At 40.1% G+C, this 27,713-nt stretch overlaps 1 protein-coding gene across 1 annotated transcript in view; it reads left to right on the plus strand.

Annotated features, from left to right (window-relative positions):
- nsfb (N-ethylmaleimide-sensitive factor b) overlaps window positions 1-25,396 on the plus strand; it is a 28,750-nt gene extending 3,354 nt beyond the window's left edge. Inside the window, exons 2-22 of the mRNA XM_066665206.1 lie at window positions 1,608-1,693; window positions 2,885-2,984; window positions 4,568-4,607; window positions 5,037-5,203; window positions 5,307-5,414; window positions 6,082-6,157; window positions 6,930-7,085; window positions 10,675-10,874; window positions 11,938-12,103; window positions 12,321-12,395; window positions 12,538-12,725; window positions 15,051-15,146; window positions 15,291-15,447; window positions 15,810-15,943; window positions 16,040-16,106; window positions 16,718-16,797; window positions 18,434-18,568; window positions 20,689-20,802; window positions 22,551-22,606; window positions 22,730-22,804; window positions 23,061-25,396. Coding sequence (XP_066521303.1) covers window positions 1,608-1,693; window positions 2,885-2,984; window positions 4,568-4,607; window positions 5,037-5,203; window positions 5,307-5,414; window positions 6,082-6,157; window positions 6,930-7,085; window positions 10,675-10,874; window positions 11,938-12,103; window positions 12,321-12,395; window positions 12,538-12,725; window positions 15,051-15,146; window positions 15,291-15,447; window positions 15,810-15,943; window positions 16,040-16,106; window positions 16,718-16,797; window positions 18,434-18,568; window positions 20,689-20,802; window positions 22,551-22,606; window positions 22,730-22,760 — 2,232 coding nt within the window. The 3' untranslated portion in view covers window positions 22,761-22,804; window positions 23,061-25,396. The remainder of the gene's footprint in view (window positions 1-1,607; window positions 1,694-2,884; window positions 2,985-4,567; window positions 4,608-5,036; window positions 5,204-5,306; window positions 5,415-6,081; window positions 6,158-6,929; window positions 7,086-10,674; window positions 10,875-11,937; window positions 12,104-12,320; window positions 12,396-12,537; window positions 12,726-15,050; window positions 15,147-15,290; window positions 15,448-15,809; window positions 15,944-16,039; window positions 16,107-16,717; window positions 16,798-18,433; window positions 18,569-20,688; window positions 20,803-22,550; window positions 22,607-22,729; window positions 22,805-23,060) is intronic.
- The last annotated feature ends 2,317 nt before the right edge of the window (window positions 25,397-27,713 follow it).

A 27,713-nucleotide genomic window follows, 5' to 3' on the forward strand; every position in this document is an offset into this window, starting at 1 on the left:
GGGGCAAGGTGATGGATGGCCTTAAAAGTAAGCAATATGAGTTTAAAGTCAATGCGAGATTTAACAGGGAGCCAGTGGAGCTGTTGAAGAACAGGGGAGATGTGATCAATGGATGGAGTTCTAGAGATAATACGGGCTGCAGCATTCTGAACCAGTTGTAACTTATGAAGGGACTTGAAGGGGAGACCAGATAAAAGAGAATTGCAATAGTCCAGACGGGATGTGACCAGGGAATGGACCAGGATGGCAGTATTGTCAGGAGTGAGGGAAGGACGGAGGTGGTTGATATGATGAAGATGGAAGTATGCAGAGCGAGTTTGTGGCACATTAGTATATGGGAGGGGGGAAACTTTTCAAAAACAAAAGCTGGATCCAAAATGGCTGACTTCAAAATGGCTGCCATGGTCACCACCCATTTTGAAGTCAGCCATTTTGGATCCAGCTTTTGTTTTTTCAATGGGAAGTGGGTCATGTGACACATCAAACGTATTGGGAATTTCACAAGAAAAACAATGGTGTGCTTGGTTTTGTGCCCTGTAAATAGTACAGTGGCCAGGAAGTGGGAACAGTGTTTAAAAACTCTAGAAGCAATGTGTCTGGTCCACTCACACTAGCGCAACACACACTAACACACCACCACCACTACAGTGCCACTGCAGGGCTCTGAATGATCCACCACCAAGACAGTGCCCGCTCTGTGGTGGTCATGTAGGGGTTCTGACCATTGAAAAACAACATGATGGGGTAACAAAATATATAGGTCAACATATGGACAACAGTCTGTAATCTGAACTCTTGTCTCTAATCCTGTAACAGCAATAATTACTTGTAATGTATGAATGCATTATTTTTGGCTGAATGCTATTAATAGGCAGATAGTAATAATCATTTGCAGCAGGTATCAAATTCCAGTGTGTGTGTGCTGATTAAGGTGCTTCTGCATATTAAGTGTATTGTAAAGTATCCCTACAGTAATTGTATTGTAACAGTAATTCATGTTTATTCAAAGTTTCAGTGTTCTATCAAATAATGACAAAAAACAAAACACAACTGGCAAAACCAGAGAAGGGTTGAATAAAGAATGATTTCATTTCTGAAGGAAAACTAATCATCTTTTGCTTGTCTGTGGCGTACAGTCTATTTCCCCTGCAGCCTGTGTGATGTCTACATTTACATAATTGTACTTATACCTGAGGTTGGATGATTAGTAGCAATTAAACCATTCCTCCCACTTGTATATAATTAATACATGCTTCAGGACTGCAATGCAATTTATAGAAAATGAATGTATTATATGGGATGCACTTTCTGAGTGTTTGGCCTTCTGCATTGAAGTGTTCTGTGAGTCTGAAGCTGGCTTCTTGAGTCTCTAGAGGCAGTGGCATTCAGGTTAAACAAGAGCAAGCTAAAAGCTGCTGTGTCAGTAGCATTTGCAATTGCATGTTTTCATCAAGTTGTTTAGCCCTTAAATGAAAAGCGTTTTTAATGGTCATTGAGTAAATTATATTGAATGTGTATAAACTGAATATTGAAAATTGTTGTGTTGAGTTCTGTTGTTTTGTTCATTTGTTGTTGTTTTTTTCTTCTGTACATGTTCTTTCCTAAAGACCATGCAAGCAGCACGATGTCCGACAGACGAACTGTCACTGACTAACTGTGTTGTAGCAAATGAGAAGGACCTAAAATCTGGACAGTGAGTGTTTTATCTGCCTATTCATATTTATTGGTCAAACTCTCTCCTGTTTTAGATGATATATATGCATCTACAGTACATTTGTCTGACGTTTTTATTGAAAATGATGTCATATGTTTCTTGTAATTTGATATGAATGTTAATGAGGCAGAACAGTTAGTTTTTATAAGAACCTACCTATCGTTACACTTATATAGTGCCTTTCTAGACACTCAAGGACGATTTACAATCCACGCTGCTCAGAACGCTCAATCCACACACACACTGACAAGAAGCGGCAGCCAAATGCGCACAGCGTACTCTCAACCAGGAACGACCGTCCACCTGGAGGACGGCATCGGGCACTAGGATTTCCCCCTGGGTAGAGCGCCAGTCCATATCTGGGGGCACACACATTCACTCACACACCAGGACAGTTATTCATTCATTCATTATCTATATAGTATAACTATGTATGTGACAATAAATTGAATCTGAATCTGTAACGCTTATCCAGTTCAGTGTCGCGGTGGGTCCAGAGCCCACCCGGAATCATTGAGCGCAAGGCGGGAATACACCTGGAGGGGGCGCCAGTCCTTCACAGGGCAACACAGACACACACACACACTCACACCTACGGACACTTTTGAGTCTCCAATCCACCTACCAACGTGTGTTTTTGGACTGTGGGAGGAAACCGGAGCCCCTGGAGGAAACCCACGCGGACACAGGGAGAACATGGAAACTCCACCCAGATGGGACTTGAACCCAAGATCTGAGATGCAAACATGCTAACCACTAAGCCACCGTGCCGCCAAGAACCTCTAAAAGATAATTGCCTCTAAATTTGAGCTCACTGAAAGTAAAAATACAAATATACAATTTAAAAAATCCAAATAAAACACAAACTTACGAATTCATTGCTTTGGTTTAAATGTAATTTTATTTATCCCTCAGACCACTATTTTTTTTTAGAAAACTTGTACATTGTATGGGTCCCTGGAAATGCTTGAGAATAATGCTATTATTAATGATAGATTACCTTCTATCACCTTATCTGTAAAGAAATCAGCTTTTTCTTACACTACAGGGCACAATCGCACATTTGAGCATGGAATTACACACATCTCAGGGAATAAATTATGTGTTTGTTTTTTTTTTTTTGTTTGTTTTATATAAATTATGCTTAACCACTTTATGCCTTTTCCCTAGGCATGTGATGATCAGAACTGCACCCAATAAGTTCTTTGTGTTCACTGTAAAAACTCATCAGAGTGTGGTTCCTGGAGCTATTGCCTTCAGTTTGCCTCAGGTACAGAAACATTCACTGCTTTCCTCATGCCTTATTCTATGCTCTCTTTTGATCTGTGAACTGATATTAATGCTCATGTTCCTGACTGTGAGTTTCGGTCTTCACTTTTTAATTAGTTATTATTTTGTAGAGTATTTATCAGTCAGTGAGTTAATATAAATACAACCCCAATTCTATCACAAAGTTGGGACGTTGTGTAAAACATAAATAAAAACAGAATACGATGAAATTTGAAATCCTTTTCAAATATTCACTCATTTTGAATTTGATATTATGGACTGTAGATAATGAAATCCCTTAATTCCTTGCAAATGTACGTTGAGAAACGTTCACAAATGAACAGTTTTTTGTTGCCCCTGTCCCAACTCTTTTGGAATGTGTTACAGGCCTCAAATTCCTAATGAGTGAATTTTTGCCAAAAAACAATAAAGTTTATCCATTTAAACATTAAATATCTTGCCTTTGTAGTGCATTCAATTGAATATAGTTTGAAAAGGATTTGCAAATCATTGTATTCTTTTTTATTTATGTTTTACGCATCTTCATTGGAATTGGGGTTGTACACTAAAGCTAATTAACTGAATGTAATACAAACCCTGCTAACAAAGCTTTGTTTGCTCTGCCTGTCCTTACTTACTCTGTAAAACACCTGCTCTATGGAGATATAAATGATTTCTTTTTTTTCTATGTGACAGTTTTTTTCCTGTTCTGTCTATGGGCATGATTCTGTTATCTTATTATCTGTCACTTGCCTGTCTTTGCCTGCTTCTCCTTCATCTATAAACATGACAGCAGCCAGGCTACATAGGTACTGCAGTAACTCTCTCACACGGGCTCAGTTTTACAGCAAAATGTTACACTTCCAGTTCAGTAGCGTAAGACACGTAAGGCCAAAATATGATAAACCACAAAGGAAGTTTCTTGTATCAGATATTATTTCTGAAACACTGCTGTTGAAACATGTTGCTGTACAATGAGGCCAAGTACTAAGAGATAGTTACATAAATGTGTTTGTGGGAACTTTAAAGTTTAAATTATTTTTATTATTTTTTAATAACTTCTGCTACAAAATCTAGTCATTATGCCATAAATAAAATCAAGAGCAGTTTGATGCAAACTTGTGTATTTTAGAAAACTTTGCTGTGATACAAACCAGGGGATTGGAGGTCTACATAAGTCTTTTATATATAAAAACATAACGTTTTTGTGAACTTTCAAACATGGCCTCACTTTTTAAACGCACTGTTGCTCATGCTAAATAGTTGTAAGATTTCTTTGGGACCCATATATTCTTATGTATCATTCTGAATGGGATTCTCTGTTAAAAAGAGAATATAGTCCAGAAATATAGTGAATCCCTGATCTGGAAAAACACCACCCGGTGTAAAAAATCTCTTTAGAGAAATCATCAAGTATTAAGCACTTCTGATGTCTTGTACCACCACCACTGTGGTAAGGTCATTTTCTCACATCTGATTTCTCTGAATTTCTTTGCTTAATGATTGACCTAAGCAGAATATTTGATAAATTTTGGAATTTCTTTGGGGTCTCGTGTGAAATGTAACTTTTATTTTCTTTCTCAGAGGAAATGGGCTGGTCTCTCTTTAAATCAAGAAGTAGAAGGTAAACGTCTTGTCAGTCTTTTTGTATTACAGCCTTATCTCTGTTTGTGAATTATTAGTGAGTGCAATGAGCTTTGTTGTTTTAGATTTTAAAGTTTTGTTTAATATTTGTATAATAGGTGCTGTAAGAAATATTTACTCATAAAATATAAGCTACAGTGCAGTAGGTTAATCTAGATGGGGTTAAATAATGCTAAGACAGGATTGTGAGTAATTTAGCAGTTTATTTTTTACAGCTCAGAAATCTCAAACAGAAAAAGAGGATTGATGGAGTGTAGAGTGAGGGCAAAAACTCCGGCACTTCAGTGTTTAATAGCAGAGTCATGCTATTAATGCAGGCAAAATTTGGTTGTTGACATTAAGTAATGGGCAACTGTGTGTGTTTTTTTTTCCCCTTTTCAAATTCATCTTTATTTTCTTGCTCTTGCAGTGAGCATTTACAATTTTGACACATCAAAGCAATATGTTGGAACAATGACTCTGGAAATCGACTTCCTGCAGAAGAAGACTGCAGACAGCAACCCTTACGACTCGGACAAGATGGCCATCGAGTTCATTCAGCATTTCAATGCACAGGCATTTTGCCTGAGCCAGCAGGTACACAACATTATAAGAGTGACTGTAAACCAAGTGAAGTTCAAACTTAGGTTCAGAGTGTCCTGTAAACATAATGCACACCTTCGTATTTTTTTTTTTACAGTTTGTATTCAGCTACTGTGACAAGCTTTTTTTGTTAGTAATTAAAGACATTGAAGCAATGGACCCCAGCATTTTGAGGGGGGAGCAAGGCTCCAGCAAGAAAAACAAGGTAACCTTCTACAATTATCACTGCTAAGTGCTCTAGATTTAATTTGAATATTTATTAGAAGCAGTTGTTAGCAGGTGAGATGGTAATTTAATATTTGTATTAAATTTTAACATTACTGTGGAGCGTATGATGTGCTTTGGATGGCATCAATTATATTAATGACTTTATGAATCCGGGTGGCACAGCAGGGAGTGTCGCAGTCACACAGCTCCAGGGGCCAGAGTCCCGCTACGGGTGACTGTCTGTGAGGAGTTGGTGTGTTCTCCCTGTGTCTGTGTGGGTTTCCTCCGGGTGACAGTCTATGAGGAGTGTGGTGTGTTCTCCCTGTGTCTGTGTGGGTTTCCTCCCACAGTCCAAAAACACACGTTGGTAGGTGGATTGGCGACTCAAAAAGTGTCCGTAGGTGTGAGTGAATGTGTGAGTGTGTGTGTTGCCCTCCAGGGTGTATTCCTGCCTTGCGCCCAATGATTCCAGGTAGGCTCTGGAACCCCCGTGACCCTGAACTGGATAAGGGTTACAGATAATGAATGAATAATGAACTTTATGAATCCACATTTGATTTCTGAATTTTGTACAGTAGGCTAGATGGGATTAGAAATGTTTGGATATACAATGAGTAGATCTTTAAATCAGTTGCTATTCCTCTTCATTTCCCCTCTCTCTGCAGATTGATGTTGGGCTGTTGCATGGAAACAGTCAGGTGATATTTGAGAAAGCAGAAAGCTCTTCAATCAGCCTGGTCGGTTAGTGATTTCACTCCTAATACATCACAGATTACAAACAAATCAATGCTTTCTCAGATTTTTCAGAACGTCTTTTTGCTTAATGACTTGGCAGTTGTGTGTTTAAATGTTGCTCTTCAATTATAAATTAAACAGGCAAGTCATACTGGCCCTGCATTATGAGCTTGTTTTTTCCAAAATACAGAAAAAGCTTTGGGAAATACAAGTTCCCTGTCATTTAGGGCTTGATGAAAATGTGTTTGCCAAACCCTGCCACAAGATGGCAGTGCTAATATATATATATATATATATATATATATATATTTGTTTTGCTTTTTCATGATGGTGCATATCTTCTCTGAGTGGTTCTCACATTTTCCTGCCGTGCCCCCCTTTTGTAGATGAGAATATTTTTGCACCCCCCTTTCACTTCCAAGTAAAAGATGTGTACATTTGACACATATAATCCCCACATCTCTTCAGTGACTGGTATGCGATTGCTTTGAGCCTCATCATATTTACTTGTTTTCCCTTTTGAAAATGTGGCTTGAGAAAACTCATCATCTGCTGCAGGTTTAGCTCTCACAAACATGTCCATCTTTTGCTAGCAGTGCTCAAACCTGTGTAGCTCATTTGCCTTGCCGCTCACCCCCCCTTGCAATAGCTCCCACTTGGGAAACCACTGGATTAAACTATAGTGGTATCTGTAAAGTCATTTGTAGAGTTTGAATAGGTTGAGAAAAATGTTTGTTAAATTCTGAACGTCACTTTTCATTTTTCTAATTCCCCGCAGGTAAAGCTAAGACTAGAGGGGCTCGTCAGTCCATCATTAACCCTGACTGGAATTTTGAGCGCATGGGCATTGGAGGCCTGGACAAAGAGTTCTCTGACATCTTCCGCCGAGCTTTCGCTTCCCGAGTCTTTCCTCCAGATATAGTGGAACAGATGGGTGAGTTTCAGGAGTGTAAACCACAATACAAATTTAACGACTTAATTCAAGTTTTTAACCTTTAACTAAACTTGATTGAATCATGAAATCTCAAATTTTACATTAAAAAAATGTCCTAAATGTATTTGGTTCTAATCATTAAAATATTATGTGTTGGATATTTAAATAATTCTACCAACAATTGGTTTAAATATGTGTGTAATATTAACATTCTTAATTAACTGACTTGTTGATTACTAGGCCGTTTGATTACTGAACCAGGTATCTGTTGGTCTATATTATTATAATGGGTTTTTTTTGGACTAAAGTTTATCCATGAAGCAATGTTTCAGTTGTCCCTGTTTAATCAGAGCAGACTTAACTAATATTAAACCCTGTGTGTTCAAGGTTGCTGGAATTGCTAGTGGCCTTTTGTGTATTTAGATTAGTGGTAGACAGAGTAATTTAAACGCCTTTTTTATTCTGAACCGGGAAATATTCATGAAACGATTGACTGGCAGATATCCCAAACATTTTAAAAAATGGCTTGAAATGGACTTAAGAGCATTATTTTTTTATTAGTGTATTTTCACATTCCTAGTAGGTTCTTGGCGCAGCAGGTAGTGTCGCAGTCACACAGGGGTTCGATTTCCACTCCGAGTGATTGTCTGTGAGGAGTGTGGTGTGTTCTCCCCGTGTCTGCGTGGGTTTCCTCCAGGTGACTGTCTGTGAGGAGTGTGGTGTGTTCTCTCTGTGTCTGAGTGGGTTTCCTCCGGGTGACTGTCTGTGAGGAGTGTGGTGTGTTCTCCCCGTGTCTGCGTGGGTTTCCTCCAGGTGACTGTCTGTGAGGAGTGTGGTGTGTTCTCTCTGTGTCTGAGTGGGTTTCCTCCGGGTGACTGTCTGTGAGGAGTGTGGTGTGTTCTCCCCGTGTCTGCGTGGGTTTCCTCCGGTTGACTGTCTGTGAGGAGTGTGGTGTGTTCTCTCTGTGTCTGCGTGGGTTTCCTCCGGGTGACTGTCTGTGAGGAGTGTGGTGTGTTCTCTCTGTGTCTGCGTGGGTTTCCTCCGGGTGACTGTCTGTGAGGAGTGTGGTGTGTTCTCTCTGTGTCTGCGTGGGTTTCCTCCGGGTGCTCCGGTTTCCTCCCACAGTCCAAAAACACACGTTGGTAGGTGGATTGGCGACTCAAAAGTATCCGTAGGTGTGAGTGTGTGAGTGAATGTGTGTGTGTGTGTGTCTGTGTTGCCGTATGAAGGACTGGCGCCCCCTCCAGGGTGTTTTCCCGCCTTGCGCCCAATGATTCCAGGTAGGCTTTGGACCCACGGCGACCCTGAACTGGATAAGCGCTTACAGATAATGAATGAATGAATGAATAGTAGGTTCTTTATTTATGTCACTCTTACATACATTCTCTCTCTGTCAAATCATCTCTTTCTCTCTACTTCTGTCTCCACGAACAAACTGTATATCTCTCACTTTATCCCATATGTATTTATCTCTCACCGCATCTTCCCTGTGTTTATGCTCAGAGAGGCAGTGGTAATGCATGCTGTGGCTGGCATGAATAATGCTACTCTATGACCAGGGAATTGATGAATATGACTGGCCAAAATAAACAGCCGATTCTGGGACACAGAGATTTGCTGTAATTCTCCTCTTAACCTTAACTTTAAATTTCTTCACTCTCCCTTTTAAATTGTTCTCTCATTTCTCTACTCTCACTGTGTCTGTTTGGCAGGTGTTACACATATCCAAATCCACTGAAAACGTGATTTTAAAAAGCTTGTAGTTCTAGTTTTCTCAGTCTGTGGCATTACTAGTTTTGCTGTCTTGAAAACGCTATTATGCTTAGTAATATAATACATTGGATTTGTAATAGAGTCATACTTGATTACACTTTTCAAGTAAACGTTCTACATTTTTGTGAACATTTTCATGTTACGTATGTTATAAAAGTGATATTTCATTGGAACACCTTTAGCTTTGATTACGGCACACATTCCCTATGGCATGTTTTCCCCAAGCTCCTGCAATGTAACATTCATTTCTGTCCATTAATTTCTGTTGCATTAAATTGCTCATCACTCCAGCCCCCTCTCTTCTTACCCTGATGTGCCTATCACTCTGGAATAGGGTAAATCTGGACTCATCAGGCCACATCACCTTCTTCCACTGCCCCAGAGTCCAATCTTTCTGTTCCCTAGCAAATTGAAACCGTTTTTGCCGGTCAGCCTCACTGATAAGTGGTTTTCTTAAGGTCCCAATCTCTCGAATTCCCTTCACACTGTGCGTGTGGAAATGTTCTTACTTTCACTATTAAACATATCTCTGAGTTCTGCTATTGTTTTTCTTCGATTTGATTTCACCAAATGTTTAAGTGATCGCCGATTACGATCATTCAAGATTTTTTTTCTGACCACATTCCTTCTTCGTAGATGATGTTTCCACTTTTTAATAATGCGTTGGACAGTTCTTAACCCGATTTAAGTAGTTTCAAAAATCTTCTCAGATGTTTTCTCTACTAGATGCATGCCAACAATTTGACCCTTCTGAAACGGATAAACATCTTTTCCACGACCACAGGATGTGTCTTTTGACAATGTTGTTTAAAAAATGACCTTTGTTTTCTGGCTAGGCAGCGTATAGTAAATGAAATGTGCAGTTAACCTTTTACTGGCATAACATTTTACCAAAGATGTCTCTATTTTCCCTCAAGAACTGCATTTGTGTACTTTGTTCACCACTGGTTCTCATTTCACGTCTTTGTCCTGAAGTTCATTTAATATGTATGATGTCACCGGGGCTGCCTTGATAATTTGTTTGCCTACACGTGTATGCTGACGTACACATTCCGAGAAGTTTTCATCTCGTATGTCTCATTTCTCCTCTTACAATTCACAAAGCCTAAAGGGCATCTTGCTGCCACACACCAAGTGACGTGCTGTGTGAGTGTGTGTGAACTGACCTTTGTAGCAGTAATGGCTGTGGGAGTTGGCCCCTGGCTCTGGCAGCTGCCTGCTCTAATGAGATGGCGGGCCCTGATAGCACAAAGGTGAGCTCCTAATTGTGGTGTGTTAGGGAGCCCAGGTGCTGAGAGAAGGTGTGTGCGGTTGTCAGAACGCATCTGTGCGGGGCAGCCGAGAACCAGCATGAGAATACACGGTTTCAGCTAAAACTCCAATCACACAAAAGGTCAGTGAGAGAGAGAGAGGGGGTGGGCAGGGGCATCCAGCCAAAGCTGAGGCGCTGTAGTTCGTAAAACACTGTCTGTCAGCAGGTGTAAATGGTCATGCTGATTCTCATCTCTGGCCTGGTGCTTATCTGCATCCCGTCTGCTCTCTGCAAATGGCAGCCAGCAGCTGCCGTCGGCCAGAAACGAGCCACTGTCTGCCTTCTCTCAATCCGTGGAGTCCCCCCACCTCCCCCCCTCCCCATACACTCTTGTGAAAACATTTGTACGGAAAAGTTGGTCTGCTGGTAGCGTCTGTCAAAGTAAATGGGCCCCAGTCATATCTGACATTTCTGTAGTGGTGTATTTTCCACTCTGATTTTAGTCAGTACAGGTGGCTGCTTTCCAGACTGTCCTGAGTTTGGGTTCTCTCTCTTTCTCTCCAGGCTGTAAGCATGTTAAAGGAATCCTGCTGTTTGGGCCTCCAGGCTGTGGAAAGACACTGATGGCTCGTCAGATTGGGAAGATGTTAAATGCCAGAGAGCCCAAAGTGGTCAATGGCCCTGAGATCCTCAACAAGTATGTGGGAGAGTCAGAGGCTAACATCAGGAAACTTTTCGCTGATGCAGAAGAGGAGCAGAAGAGGGTAAGGGAGAATGCTCAGAAATGCAGCGCATGCGTTACGAATGTTGCTTACATTGTACAGTAATGCACACTAAGCAAGAAGTGAAACAGACCCAGCCAAAAGCCCATTTATTAATAGAAATAACACATGTATTTTATTTTGTGGCTTTCACGATCCTAAAACTGCTTGTCATCAAGGGAGAATAAGAGAAAACAAAGAGATTAATGTAATGTAAATAAAGCCTTGAGCTCAGATTAAGTTGGGGTTAGGGTAGAGCTATCATGGAAAGATTATGAAGAGATTGAGAGCAGCAGAACCGAATGATGTGCCACCCAGTGAGGAGATCCTAGTGTGAATGTCAGAGAGTTGGGATGAAGGAGTTCTGTAGGTTCAGGGCTTTTGGGAGAATGTTGGAATATTCTGAAATATATCCTGGCAAAAAAAACCATTTGAATATATGACCTTACTGTTGGTCTTTCTCCCATAATGCATGCAATAAAGTGGTCAAGGACAGATGTTATTTACATGATTTACATAATTACAGCATTTTAAAGGTCTCTCATAGCTTTTTAAGCCTTTAGCTAAGACAATCGGTAACAGTTGACTATTGATGTGGCTTTGGAAGCTTAGCCTAGCCTCCTGGGTCTCAGCAGTAAGGGCAGTGTATGTGACAGTGACAGACTCACTCCTCACCACCTAATGAGAGTGTGTGCTATCTCTGGGCCTTCGCTCTGAATCGCAGGAGGCCACACCGAGCCCCTGACCTCCCCACACTCATCATAAGCCTGCATCTGTGTGAAATGTTAAGACAGCTCTGCCACAGATTTAGTAGATAAAGCATAACTGTGGTCTAGTGTTGCTGTGCTAGCTTAGCATAAGCCTGACCATGAATGATCCATACAGGATTAGTGGTAGTATTTGGCAGTGAATTGTGGCAGAGATTTCAGGTCCTCCTTAATTATAGTAGTTTTCTATTTGCGTTTTTGAATGCATGTTAATACTAATATACACTTGGAAGACTATAATACAAGGAGAGTAATCTTGTATTTAGTGTGTAATTGGAATATCTCTTTTTTCCCTTAAGTTGGGAGCCAATAGTGGACTGCACATCATCATTTTTGATGAGATTGATGCCATCTGTAAGCAGCGTGGAAGCATGGCAGGCAGCACCGGCGTTCATGACACGGTGGTCAATCAGCTCCTTTCCAAGATTGATGGTGTGGAGCAACTTAACAATATACTGGTTATAGGTAAGATATTTCTGGTACCTTGGATTACCAGGAAATTAGATCCCCTGTCCTCCTCATTTTAATGGTTTCCGTCTGTGACTCCCCCTGCAAATCAAAGCCAGGGGTTCCCAGCTCTGGTCCTGGGGTACTACTTATACTGTGTAGACAGTAGCCCATGACCAGAGCTGGAAAACATTGGTTTTTAATAGTTTAATGTGGCAATCAATCTTTGTTTCAGGTATGACTAATAGACCTGACCTGATAGATGAAGCTCTTCTGAGGCCTGGAAGACTGGAGGTCAAGATGGAGATTGGTAAGGTGTTGTGGAGTGCAGCTTACTGTAGATTCATTTTGGCTCAGAGACCTCTGTGCGATTGGACTGTAGTCAGTCACCTGAATTGCCAAATGTAAATGAAATAATCTTGACACAGCCATGTTTTTTATCTGTCCTTCAGGCCTACCGGATGAGACGGGCCGTGTTCAGATACTCGTCATCCACACGGCCAAGATGAAGCAGTCGAAAATGCTGGCCTCAGATGTGGACATTAATGAACTGGCTGTTGAAACCAAGAACTACAGTGGAGCAGAGTTAGAGGGCCTGGTGCGAGCAGCTCAGTCCACAGCCATGAACCGCCATATAAAGGTCAGTGTCTGAGCCATTTATACTGCTGCTCTGTTTCTAATCCACAACACCTGAGGCAGCAGAAGACCTTGATTAGCTGCTGTGGCATCTCAGTTAGACTTCAGCAAGAGGTTTTCTTTACTCACCCTGTAATTCACTCAATCTGCAGGGAATTATGATCTACATTGAGGTATATTGAATATATATAACAAACCAATGAGTATTAAAATGCAGTTTTTAAGTTCTGAAAAACCTAATTCACTCATTTTGAATTTGAAGTTCAAGATTTGTTTCCACACCAAGCTGTTGATCTTTATGGGTTCTGCCTGGGGCAGGGGATACTTGGTTATATTTGCATACAGGAAAGCTAAGATGACATCTTCCAAAAGGTGTGTATGTATTATTAGTCATTATGCAAATGAACACTACAGCAATTTGTGGTACTGCTGTGTAAAGTGTATGCATTCTTGCTTCAGAGGATAATATGACAGCATTAAGCAATTAGATTGTTTTCTTCAGAAGCAGACAAGTGACTCTTTCAGAAAATATTTAGTCACCTCCTGAAAACCTTGTTGATTTTACACAACTCAAGTATCAACATGATCTGTGTGTTTGCGTTTATATATATATTTTTTGAAAACCACATCTGATGGCACACAGTATTTGATTATAATGGGTGTTGAATAGCATTAACAAGTTTGATTTGCATGCAGTAATACTGTGACCTGGAGGTTGTGGGTTCAATTCCCACTCCGGGTGACTGTCTGTGAGGAGTGTGGTGTGTTCTCCCTGTGTCTGCGTGGGTTTCCTCCGGGTGACTGTCTGTGAGGAGTGTGGTGTGTTCTCCCTGTGTCTGCGTGAGTTTCCTCCGGATGACTGTCTGTGAGGAGTTGGTGTGTTCTCCCTGTGTCTGCGTGAGTTTCCTCCGGGTGACTGTCTGTGAGGAGTGTGGTGTGTTCTTCCTGTGTCTGCGTGGGTTTCCTCCGGGTGAATGTTTGTGAGGAGTGTGGTGTGTTCTCCCTGTGTCTGCGTGGGTTTCCTCCGGGTGAATGTTTGTGAGGAGTGTGGTGTGTTCTCCCTGTTTCTGCATAGGTTTCCTCCAGGTGACTGTCTGTGAGGAGTTGGTGTGTTCTCCCTGTGTCCGCGTGGGTTTCCTCCGGGTGACTGTCTGTGAGGAGTTGGTGTGTTCTCCCTGTGTCCGCGTGGGTTTCCTCCGGGTGCTCCAGTTTCCTCCCACAGCGACTCAAAAGTGTCCGTTGGTGTGAGTGTGAGAGTGAGTGTGTGTTGCCCTGTGAAGGACTGGTGCCCCCTCCAGGGTGTATTCCTGCCTTGAGCCCAATGATTCCAGGTAGGCTCTGGACCCACCGCGACCCTGAACTGGATAAGCCCTTACAGATAATGAATGGTGTGAAGTTTTATGAAGGGTTTCAGATGCTGCTCTCAGAAGATTGAAAGTTTCCCTGCGTAGGAAAAAAAATCTTCCATCAGCAGTGTTTATTCTGTTTACACTGTTTAATTTAACTGCTACTGAATTAATTTTCAACTTGTTGTGATCGTTTATGAAGCTGTAAATTGTAGTTTTTGCACAAATAGGATTTGTTATTTAATATTAGTGTTCAATTTTGTCTCTTGTTTTATGCTAATAAATTAGAACAAAGTTTTTCAAATTCTGAAGCTGGAGGGAGCATCTTTTTGCCGGATATACAATGACAGCTAATTGTATGATACATTAAGGGCTTAAGTTTCTTTCTTCCTTGTGGGGTCTTGTGCTTTAACTGCAATTCCATATGCATTCTCATAGGTGATAAGAGACAAGTTTCCAGGCTATGTTCTCATACTGCTCTTTTAACAGCATAATGAGATGATATGATGCAACACATTCCAACATTGAAAGCTGTCTGCCGGTTTTTTTTGTTCCCTCTTTTCTTTTTCTTATGCTTTTCCCTTTTCCATCTCTTTCTCCTTCACTCCCTCTCTCATTTTTAAAAAACTAATTATTAATTTAATTAATTTATTTACATTATTCATCGTAAATGTCCTGAATTGAGTTCCTAGTGCCGTTTTAGTCAGATTGAGGACTTCAGTTTTCATTTATTCTGGTGTGATGAGTATCTCTGACACTATCACTAGTGCAATTATAATAAGGTAGGTGTGTGTGTATGAGAAAAAGAGAGAGAGAGAGGGGTAGAAGTGACTTGGCCCATTCACCCGTGTCTGATATTTGATGGTGTTGAAACCTATTGACAAGAGCTTATACAGGTGGGGAGGCACTAACACTCTCCCTTACTGACCTTTCTTTATCAAATTAGGGATGTGTAAAAAGTGTGTGTCTGTGTGTATGTTCAGGCCAGTACTCAAGTGGAGGTGGACACAGAAAAGGCCCAGGAGCTGCAGGTCAGCCGAAGTGATTTCTGGGCTTCGCTGAACAATGACATCAAACCTGTGAGTTTGTTCTTTCTTGTTATATACAATCACTCAGTAGTCGACATCCCTTCCCAGTTTTCTCCAGAGAATTTTTTCAAACTTGTATCTTACTCTGATGTGTGTGTTCATGACTATCCCCACTGTAACACTTCCTGTCTGCAGGCCTTTGGAACCAATCAGGAGGATTACTCCAGTTACATCCTGAATGGCATAGTGAAGTGGAGTAATGCTGTGTCAGATATACAGGGAGATGGGGAACTGCTGGTTCAGCAGACCAAAAACAGTGAACGCACACCGCTGGTGACTGTGCTACTGGAGGGTGCGTCTCTCACACACAAATAGGACACTGTGTTCTTACAGTACAAGTAGACTTACTATAGATACACTCACACACACACACACACACACACACACACACACACACAAAACACCCTCCAGATTCCAGACCTCAACGGAATGTGTTTGCGATTACTTGGATCTTGGAGCAGAAGATGCAAATATTAAGACCGACTTTGGCAGGTGTTAAAAACATCCTTGAAGATTTATCAAACTCTAGCAGCACTAAATGACCAAATGGCCTTGTATTTAACATAATTGTTCATAATGGATGTTCACAGTACTTTAACATAATTAAGTATAATCAAAGTATAATCAGTTATTAATTTCTGCTGTTTCCTGCAGGTCCACCTCACAGTGGTAAGACAGCGTTAGCAGCTAAAATTGCAGAGGATTCACAGTTCCCTTTCATTAAAATCTGCTCTCCAGACAAGATGATCGGCTTCTCAGAGATTGCCAAGTGCCAAGCCATCAAGAAGGTGGCAAACCCTTAGTAAAAAAGCTATAGAAGATCTGGTTACAGTGACTGTTCTGTTTCTTTACAGTGCCTCACAGCCATGCTCTTTTGTCTGTAGATATTTGATGATGCTTACAAGTCCCAGCTGAGCTGTGTAGTGGTGGATGATATTGAGCGACTTTTAGGTGAGTGCCTGCAGAGCACAGGCCCCCTCATGACCTAAAGTGTATGTTCAGTCAGTTTGAATACTCAAGTGCATTTCTGTTTTAAATGCTTCTACACTGAAGCAAACATATGCTCTGATGATTGGGTCACTGACTGTTATTTTGACATGTACATATCTATACGTACTGTAGGACTCTTTTGCAATCACTGTGACATCCCATTATACATTTAACTGAACTTGTGTCGTTCGTGGAGCGAGCTGAGGGAAGTTTAACAGCACCAAGGTGGGCTTTGAAGTTCTCATAGTGAGGATTATTGGTGTGGAATATATTAGCTAAACTCCCTATCAGCAAATGATGTCACTAAACAGTGAAGACAGAATGTGCAGTGGGCATTCCTGTCTTACCCCGAGCCATGTTTTAAAAATGTGACATGTTGGATTTCCAAAATCATCATTTAATATTTGATTTCATAAAAAAAAATCATGACTTTAATTTCTTTAATTCCTGAAAGTAATGGAAGTCCCCCTCTAATTAATATTGTTCCTTTTTTTTGAGATCTACTTGTGACAGTGATGTCATGTCCTGTACTTTGTGTATGTAATCACATTAGTTGTCTCTTCATCCCTTAGACTTCGTGCCCATTGGACCTCGCTTCTCTAATTCAGTTTTGCAAGCTCTGCTGGTGCTGCTGAAGAAGACACCTCCTCATGTGAGTCTACGCACACCGTCATATTAATGTATTAAGTACTACATGACCAGCCCCCACAGACAGGGGGCAGCAGACCCTCTCCTCAGGACCACTCTTTGCTTTGTCTTTATCTTAGAAATATTTATGTGCTTCTTTGTGTTGGATGCTGTTGTGTGTCACTTCATATCAGAAAATCAATGTCTGATTGCTCTGGGTTGTATTATATTGAGTCCAGTTCACTCTGAGTGGTCACCTTTGCTTTTGGTTGTTGTACATCTTTGATGTGGCACCACACATTTGTAATACGTTCATGACACAAATGATTTCTAGCAGAATACGTCATAGTATTTCTTTCATTGTAAGTCTTAAGAATCAAAGCTAAAGATTAAGATTATAGTTAAAGGATTTAATTCATTTCAAATGATATATAAAAGGATTGAAGGAGATCTCAGAAATTGGAGGTGTTTATTTCTTAGCAACATATAGCATACCGCCATATGCAAGAAATTTGCATATTATACAGGGACCATATGAAATGTGGCGTTGTCCTGCAATATTTTGGTTTTAACTCTCATGTGAAATAAGCAAATACACAGTAAGTGTGCATTAAACATGCGTTTAAGTAATCAGTGTGTATTTTTTTTTTACTTTAGAAGACAATGGAATATGTAATTTGACCAGATTTTGCAAATGACTTCATTCAGTGTAACTATATTTCTTAGTGAGCCGTTTTTGAGCAGGAGGTTGTGTTGCTCTGTTGTGGTAGAGCTTTTGGTCTTGTCGTTTGGTCCACACAGGCGGTGGTGTGTGTTGTTGGCATTTTGTTTGTGGTATGGTGTTTTTGTGTTGTGGGACTGAATGGCAGTGGGTCTGTTGCTCTGGACCGGGCCTGTGTGTGAGCTCAGCGGGAGTCCACCATCAGGAGAGGCAGGAGTGAAAGGGCTTGTGAGAGAGTGGGGACCCTGGCAGGCCCTCCGCCTGTGTGGCACCTCATCTACATGCACTGGCACAAACCCCTGCACCACAGGAGGGCGACCCATAATCCCCTCTGCTCGCCAGGGCCTCTGGGAATGGCCCACATCCTCACCCAGCTTACAGGAATGTTCCGGAAGGTTCTGGAGCAAGAGAGTCATGACTTTCTCTGATGAGGGTATCAGAGGGTATCAGTTGCATTTGTAAAGCACTGACAACTTGACAAATTTACCTGGAAATAACACAGTTATGCCATTAACACAGTTATTAAACAGATATGTGCATTATGACATTATGAAATCATGAATTATAAAAAAAACAGTAGCTCCAGAATATTGTTTTGGCAAAAAAAGAGTAAAAAATGTACTGGAGGTTATTACAATGCATTGCAGTGGATTATGCAAAATTAGTGGGCTTTAATTGCTACCTTTATTATACCTTTGAGGGAAATTCAGGCTGTTGTCCTGGAAGTCTGGTACCCCTCAGAGTTTTGTGTTTTTCACTTGCTGAGACTCACCTGTGACAGGCTAACTTTAGTGAATATATGAGTAGATGAACTCTGGCCCTCCAGGTCCGGATTTCTGCACCCTGTGGTTGTCCCCAACTTTGGTCTGGAGGCATGTTTAGTATCTTCCTGCTCCTAACACGTCTAATTATATTAATCAGCTCATCGTTTGTGTTACAGGGTCGTAAGCTGCTGATTTTAGGCACCACCAGCCGAAAAGATGTGCTGCAGGAGATGGGCATGTTGGATGCTTTTAGCACCACAATCCACATCCCTAACATTGCCAGAGGAGAGCATCTGATCGAGGCCCTGGAGGTCAGTGTGACCTGAGAGAATGAATTTAGTTAAAAGGACAAAGGTCAATTAGAACTTAAGGTTCACCAGTTTTTCAGTATTTCCCTTGTGTGTCCTTGCCCTGACTTACATCTGAGTGAGAGTTAAGGACATACAACAAAAGTACAAATCAAAATTCCAAAAACAAATTTTGGGGCAGTGTATGAAATGACATGTAACATAAACATAACTTTGATTAGTGCATAAGAAAATGGTGATTGACCTGTATTACACTGAAAACTGGTATTTGATGGTTTACATTACAACTGTTACTGTATTCTTACAAATACAGTGAAACCTATACTAACGAACTTTCCAAGATACGAACCAGGCATTTGATTATTTTTTGCCTCCACCAACGAACCATGACTCTAGAAACGAACCCGAGGCTCCGCCGAGCCGGCGCCTGGAAATGGCCACTGACCCCAATAGGCGAGTCTCCCAGCGCCCAAACTTGAGTGAGCTTTTAAGATTAGCAAATTGTAGCTTTAGCAACTTAGCATTAGTGTAAATAGCAGACATCGAAATTCGTGCTAAGTTAAGCCGTATCTACGCTTCGTCTCCCCACATTCACCCGCCTACTCTCCGTTATTCCACCCACCCCCCACCTCCCGTCATACAGCCAGTGCCTGTGTTACTCCTCCAGCCAGTCGTCATGTCTTCATGGTAGCGATGTGTAACCACTTACAACTTTATTATTTATTTTTTATTACTGTTTCCACTGTATTTCTCTTTTATCTTTAGTAACGCTACATGTATTTTTGTACTAATTTGAGAGTGTTGTAAACATATATCAGTGCAAAAAGGGTGACTTTCGGGGTGGGGGCTGGAACGAATTAATTGCTTTTCCATTATTTTAAATGGGGAAAATTGACTCGAGAAACGAACTTTTCTACTTATGAACTGGGTCAAGGAACGGATCAAGTTCGTAGGTAAAGGTTCCACTGTATTTGCAATCCCTGCAACACATTCCTTAACTATTGAGAAAGGCACATCTTTTCCATTGTTTAAAGGAACACTGTCCTACAGCACTGTCCTGAAATGAAGGGGTGGGGTGGTTTCCTGCCTTCCCCTCAAAGGATACATAGTGCAGTTTCTGTAGTGCTGAGTCCAGAGTAACAGTCTCAGAGGCTCTTTTCTTCCTTCTACAAACCTGTGAAACAGCACAATGATTTTGAAGCTGTAACTTTAAGGTTAAAACACTATCTAGAGTTCCTGTATATCACATTTTGTTGTACCGTAACAAAACAATTGTTTGGGAACAGAAAATTGATTTCATTTTCAAAGCAGAATTCTTTGCTCATTTCAGGTGAGCTTGAACATTTCTGGAAATATTTTCTATAAGGTGTCCGTCAAGCCTTGTTCAGTCTTAAAAAAGCAGCCTCAATGATGTTCATCACAAAAATATGCTGTTTTTAATGCAGTAGCATTGAAGGGATTGAGCTTGACCCACCATTGATCATGAAGTACTTGCCTTTCCCTAGATGCATCATTTACATTTGAGCATGATTTCATCACCTGTTGTTCAGATGTTTTATTGATTGAGTGAGTGACTGAAAAATGTACTATGTTCCTTGTCTTACCTATTACAACTTTTTTGCAAAGTGCAGGTATCCATTTGATCATTTTATATTTATAATGATAAGTTGTTAAAGCAAAAATCTTGTCTTGTTTCAGTTTAAATACAGTTTTATAGTCACTGTGTTGTGCTTTTATTTGCACATGCTGTCCCAAATTTTTTGGAATGGAGATTTGTACATTGAGTAAACTTGAATCTTTATCCACTTGGCACCCAGTGTGATGACATCCCATTCCCCTTCCCATTCTCCTTCTTCGAGCTTGTGCATGCTCATGAGAAAATGTTCCTAATGTTCTCTGGTGAAATCCACTGAATCAGAATCATTTAATGGAGAAATAATAATCATTCTCAGAATATATAATATATGCTTATTATGAAATAACATACCTCATGAGAAAATAATGTGTTGAAAAGCTATAAAAATAGTTTACATTTTAATGCAAACTAGCCCATACAACATATTGTGCATGTTATTTAACTGTGTGTGTGTGTTTCCATATATGTCTCTGTATGTGTATAAAAGCTGCTGGGAGGTTTCCAGGAAAATGAACGTGCACAAATTGCTAAGGAAGTTAAAGGAAAAGGAGTGTGGCTCGGCATTAAGAAGCTTCAGATGCTCATCGAAATGTCCCTGCAGGTGAGAGAGAGAGAGAAAGAGAGAGCGAAAGTGTGTGTTAAGAGTTTCTCTGTGTGTCTAGACGAGTCCCTGAGTCACAGCTCCTGCCGTTAATCATGTGTGGTTTGAGTCACTTATCAGTTTTAATTATTTTACGCCATGTGCCAAGTGATAATTAAAACAAGGCAATCCAGATGTGCTCTCTCTGGGGTAAAGCTTTCAACACATTCACGTAAACAAGGTTCACTTATCTCCCATTCCTAAAACCCTCTGCAGCTTGCACATTTCACTGCTGGTGTTCAGAGCTGAACTAGAAGAGTCCCTCTGTTTTGAATACTATATGACATTTTGTCTCTATACTGTCTATTTTCACTGAGTAAACTGATCAGTTCAGCTCTGGTCTTCTGAATAAAAGAGGATATTTGTGACGGTTTTTCACACAATGAGGGCAGTAGTATTTAGGCCTTTGTTTGGAAGCGTTACTTTTTCTCCCTTCTCAACTTTGTAGGTATTACTTATCAGGAAAAGGCCATTCCTTGTGCTACTGCAGATTTTCGCAGTTGGTTTTGCTGCATTTTGGTAGCTGAAGTCCTGTATGAATGCTGTAGTGAGAGTTGTTATCTTGTTGTGGTGTAGTTGAGTGGCAGTTGTAGTGTTGTTTATGAGTTGTAGTCCTGTTTGTGATGGATCTTTAGTGGTAATTGCTGTGGTATGTCCCCCCCTTACCCTCCCAGAGAGGTATGAAGCTAAGTCTGCTGGGACATGCTGCACGTAGCCACATTGCTTAAACGTGACAGCCCGCCCAGATTTTGTCTGTTTTAACCTCTTTTCCTCCCATTCCCTTTTTTTCCCCCGTTTTTTTCTTCTGAGTTGTAACTCCAACAGCCACAGGCAAGGTGAATGATAAGTTATGGCGTACACAGGCAATAATTTTCCTGCTTAATCCCTCCCTATGCACCTCACCTCTGCTGCCATGATCACATGAGCTCTTAATGCTCCTCAATCACCTGCTCATGACATTCATGAGTCTGTAGGAAATCAGTACGGTGATACTTGAACAAACTTGGCCTCCAAGTGTGAATCCAGATGTATTCTTTAAACCTATAGTTTGAGGAATATTTCAGTGAAAAGTCATATTTTTCAATGACCACAAATGTAGTTGATCTGCCAAGACATGTTTGGTGTCTGAAGTTTAGTTCTTGAGTATGCCCTGATGATTCAGGGCATGCTGCCATTTATAAAATTCATTTGGCAGCCATCAACAATATATCTTGGCCAATTAACCCACTTACTATATGGAGGACATTAAACACATTTGCTTTTTAGCACTTCTGAGCTATATCCATATTCCAATCCCGTTGCTTTGTCTCCTCAATTGGATTAGAAGAGCTTGGACACAATTGTGTCTGTCAGTCTGTCCATGCTGCTGCTGTTCTCTGCAGGCTCTGAATGAACGCTGGCCTTCTTTTGGCACTTTTTAATGAAGCAACAGCTCTTTATCCACTGTCCTGACACTTCCCCTTCTCAGTACTCTCTAGTTGTTTAGTTACACACAATCACACACTCCTCCAAACCCTCTAGCATTTTCCTGAGTGAACTTCATAGTTTAGCACTTTCTTGACGCTTTATGATTTTCCAGAAAATGGCAATACAAAAGAATGTTGTCCATTTTTGCCAAACACTTTTTCCTGCTTTCTAACCCTCTTGTTTTCTTTAGAATTCCTTCACATGCTGTTCTTGTCTCTTTGTGGTGTATGTGTGTTTTTCAGATGCACCCTGAATACAGAGTTAAGAAGTTTTTGGCACTGCTCACAGAAGAGGGCGCGTAAGTCCTGTTGCATTTGATCACTTCTCAGCTTGCCTAAAAGACAGAAATGTCTTTCTGTCCTCCATTTGACCCCTGTTTGTTCTGAGCTTTAATTTATCTACTGTTCATATCTCTTTCCAGGTTAGGCTCCAATATGCATGTTACTATATAGGCCCATATTGCCAGAGCATAGCCACACCCTCGCAGGCTTTCATGGTAAGAATGGTTCCGTATTGTGGATTCATCCATGTCTCTATCCCTTTTTCCTCTTTGTATCAAAATATAAATACAAATTGTGCAGGAGAAACAAGTCTTTTTTTCTCCCTGTCGATGATTTTGTCTTATTTTCACTTTGAAAATGAAGGATTTTTATGTTAGATTTTTTTTTCTAAGTCAGTAAATTACTGTAAATGTGTGACGAAAGCTGAAATTGCCGCACATGCGACTGATTCACCTCCCGTATTCTTTTCAGCTACTGTACAAGTCGTTCTGCTGTGCTGAAAACCCCAGCTTGGCATCCTGTTCAACACTAGCTCTACTGGTTAACAACTCAAGTGGGTTGGGATCTGTAAACACGCTTGTCAATACATTTTCTTATAGTTACCTGTCCCCTGTGGACACAGGATAAAGATGTGCTGATGTACCTTACATGCATGTATTTTAAGGCCTGTTGTGTATATGTTTTGGCATTAAACATTCCTGAAGATGATGCCTTAGTCTTAATGACTTATTTTGATTATGTTGGAGGTTATAATCTTGTTTTATTCTGTTATAACTTGCAATAATGTTCAATTTCCTTGACGAAACTCTGTTCCAGAGGATTCAGCTTTATTCTATCCTGGGTCTGCTTGTAAAGTTGGACAGGCTGAAGGCCTACGTTTTTTGGTCAAGCTTTATGTTTTGTTCCAAATGACGAGTTGAGTGTATTACACATTACCTTGTGTCAAAGCAATGTTCTTTCTCCTTTTCTCTCACTCATATTATCTCTCTCACATACAGACAGATAGCAATTGAAATTGTACATTTATAAACTATGAACTCTGCTGTCAGTTTCAAAGCATGGGTGTGATGAAGTGTTTAAGAAAATAAGTGAATTCTTTTGTGTGATTCTAATCTGAATTGTGTTGCAGGCTGTGTCTTGTATTATTTGAAGGGATGACAAAGCCATATGAAACTTTGTCATAACTTAAGGCAAATGCATGGGAAATAGATAAATATACTCATAGTTTTTCTTGAACGTGTTGTACGGTTCTAGGCACCTTTCATTGGTACAAACATTGGGGTAAACGTATGTGGAAAATATTTGATATGTTCTATAAAATGTAAAAAGGCTCCTAAAGCTCGTTTGTCATGATAATTTGTGTTAAACTATACATAATTTACAATTGAAAAATGCGCTAAGACAAAACGATGCTTGTAATTTGTGTTGGCGTGAGACGTTAAGACAACCGAAACATGAAGAATGAAGTAAAACTATTTTATAGATATATATTATAAAATATAGGGAAATGAAGTGTCCTACTTTAGTTGACAGTAAGTTACAAAAAGGAGAACAAAAGTGATCAAAACAATTCATCAAAATGATCACTATTTAGACACAGATTAGAAGCAGCCTGCACTAGGTTTAATAACAATGAACTAACAAAGATTTTAAAAGTAACGTTAAAATATGCATTAACCCTCTTTTCTGGATAGTGACCAAAAACATGAATGAAATGCCCAGATTAATGTTTCCAGCCAAATTAAAAGATGCCACCAAATTGCTAAAAATAAACTCTTACAACCGTTTGTAGAAAAGTATTTAGGGGTGGGAGTATGGAGAAAGTCTCAAAATACTTGACAAATGTGTAAATGTTAATCTACAAATTAAAGAACAGTCACACATATGTTTCACTCTTCACAAATAAACATATCCCAGTCTGTCTCACCATCTGCAGTTTGTACAAATACAGTTAAATTCATAAATACATGTTTTTGTTTTTCATAGATATAGCATCATTTTATGTGGAAATATATATATATATATATATATATATATATATATATATATATTTGTTTAAATTTACGTAGAATATAGTTTTAAAGTCACAGTCTCAAATTTAAAATGTATTTATCTGCATTGGTGGATCAAGTCACTCGCCTGATTTCCGTGACATATTTTTGTTCATTTCCTCTCGCAGGTTTTTAGATTTTGAAACTTTCCTTTCGCATTTCTCTCGATCCACACACAAATGTATGGAGGACCATACAAAGAAATAAAGAATGTAAAAACTAAATAAATAAATAACTAACTTAATATAGGACATAAATCCAAAAACAAATAAATAAATCCGGGGGGTGTAAAATATAATGCGGATTCTTTAATTGTGTGCATTTATTGATTATTCAATATATTTTTCTGTATTATTGACTTTTTTTTATTAATTCATATATATTTTTTATACATTTTATTTTTTTCTGTATATTTTTTACTTTTGTTTGAGTTACTTATTAATTTATTTATGCTTTTTTCATTTATTAATTTATGTATTTCTTCCTCACTATATGCTAATGAAGGGGGCATGTTTTTCACGTTCACCCTTAGCAGTGAAGTCCAGAACAGAGCAGCTGATTCTAATAAGAGTGTCTGAGAGCACAAATGTTGGGGCGTATGTTGGTGTCGGATCTGCTCAGAGAACTGGCTGCTTGTATCAATGAAATGTATGTATCTAATTGTTAAGAGTGATGCCACGCCATTTCATGGGTCCAATCGCACCTTCTGTCCTATGCCATACATTCATAGATGTGTTTACTGTTTAAATAAAGCTGAATGCCTTAAACATGTGATCTCAGTTCAGGATAAATTAATAAATTCAACATAAAAGGAAGCAAAAGTGTCTTTGGCAGCACTTTTTGCCCATTCGCAGCTCATTCTGATGTGTGTGAGCTGCCAGGTGGACTGACTGTGCTGCTCCTTCTCTGGGAGCAGAGGTGCTGCGCAGAGGGAGCTGTGCCTCCTGCTGCTCCATCTCTGGGAGCAAAGGTTCTGCGTAGGGAGAGCAGTGTCTCCCTCAGCTCCATTCCTGGAACAGAGGAGCTGCATATAGAGAGATGTGTCTCCTGCAGCTCCATAACGCTGATGGAGCTAGACATGTACAGTTGATCTATGGCATTGTGCATCGATCCACTAATAAGAATATTTAGACTCTGTGACATCACTGAATTGATGGATAGCCCCCTGATCATATAAGAGCAAGAAAAAACAGGGAAAAAAATACACTGGGAAATAAATGAATGAGTAAAGTAAATATTAAAATTAATACATAATATATATATATATATAATATATAAAACACATTAGAGAGCGAAAGTAAATTAAATACACATGCAGGTAAACAGACATTTTAATTTATGTAAGGTTTTAGTTAATATTTTCTGTTTTTTTTTTAAATATATTTATTATCATTATTGGGGTGGTACAGTGGTGCAGCAGGTAGTGTCGCAGTCACACAGCTCTAGGTACCTGGAGGTTGCGGGTTCGAGTCTCGCGCCGGGTGACTGTCTGTGAGGAGTGGTGTGTTCTCCCTGTGTCTGTGTGGGTTTCCTTCAGGTGCTCCGGTTTCCTCCCACAGTCCAAAAACACACGTTGGTAGGTGGATTGACTACTCATAAAGTGTCCATAGGTGTGAGTGAATGTGTGTGTGTGTGTGTGTGTGTGTTGCCCTGTGAAGGATTGGCGCCCCCTCCAGGGTGTATTCCCACGTTACGCCCAATGATTCCAGGTAGGCTCTGCACCCACCGCGACACTGAACTGGATAAGTGGTTACAGATAATGAATGAATGAATGAATGATCATTATTTTGGAGGAAATTATATTTACTGAGTAATTTATTTATTTAATTTTAATTTCAGCAGGTTTGGTCCTCCGTACAAATGCAGCCTCATCCACAAATGTGGCCAGGTGAACAAGGCACCGCTTGGTGACACTGTTGTTGTAGGACGTGTGGAGCCTACATAAATGGAGAAGCAATTGCGCTATATTTAATGTGGAGGTTTCTAATAAAATGCCAACGAATAAGCCGTTGAATTCAGCTTCATGTCCGGGACAGTTGTGGGTGATCACTGACGAACGGTTTTGGAGGTGCCCTATATTTAAAGACGTTAAAGTTCTGCAGAACTTCCCTAATTTCGCTGCAGAATAGAGTTGTCAAAAATACCTTAAAGGCTAAGCACCAGCTCTATGAAAGTGTCAAACAAATAAATACAGTGGAGTTCCTATTTGAGTGTTTATTGATAGTCAGAAAACATGTTATTTCTTACTAATTCCAGGAATAAGGTTTAAAAGACCGTTTACCGCGGCGTTGTTCAGCTGTAGTCCACCAGTTCAAGAATTTCCGTAGCGAGCTCGGGTTTTTCCGTCAATTTAATAAAATTGTCAGTTTTAAAGCAAATTAAGCTGCTATTTTCATTTTAATTCATACTTATATCTGTCAGTAACTAAAATAAAGTGAAATATTCATGGAGGTCCATTAAGTGGTGCTTAGCCTTTAAAACATCCCGTATTTGGACACTAAAATTCGCGTTGCCTATTGAACAGATGCTGATGTCCATCAGCCAGAGGGAAGGGCAGATACCACATGTAAACAGAAAATGCGCTTCTCATTCGTCATCATTTTATTTAGCCAATTAGCAGCCAGAGTTTAGCTGTCGGTCATTTACAGTGGCAGCCAATGGAGTCACAGTCCCGCCTACAGGGCTTTTTGCGGCGGGGGGACAACAGTACCACCTAGCGGCAGCTAGCGATGTGGGACACACATGCCGTTCATCCACAGGGGCTGTGTCTATTTACAATTATCCTCGAAGAAGAAATTAATAAAATATCAGCTATCAGAAGTGTACGCAAGCATGATGTTCTGCGCATGCGCAGTCCAAATCCAGAGAAACGTCATCTATCTTTTTTTTTTTATTCAAAAGCACGAACCAAGGATATTGCTCTATGCTCTATGCCTGCTCCAGGTGGATAACATTGACTTATTTTTGCTGTTTCGTATAACTTAAGATGGAATTGTCTTTTAAATTCGGGAGACGGATAACTACCTAAATGAAAGTGCTACAAAACTAAACAACTCGTTTTAAAAATGAGTTT

The sequence above is a fragment of the Hoplias malabaricus genome, chromosome 3, assembly GCF_029633855.1.
Source record: "Hoplias malabaricus isolate fHopMal1 chromosome 3, fHopMal1.hap1, whole genome shotgun sequence".
Classification (NCBI taxonomy): domain Eukaryota; kingdom Metazoa; phylum Chordata; class Actinopteri; order Characiformes; family Erythrinidae; genus Hoplias; species Hoplias malabaricus.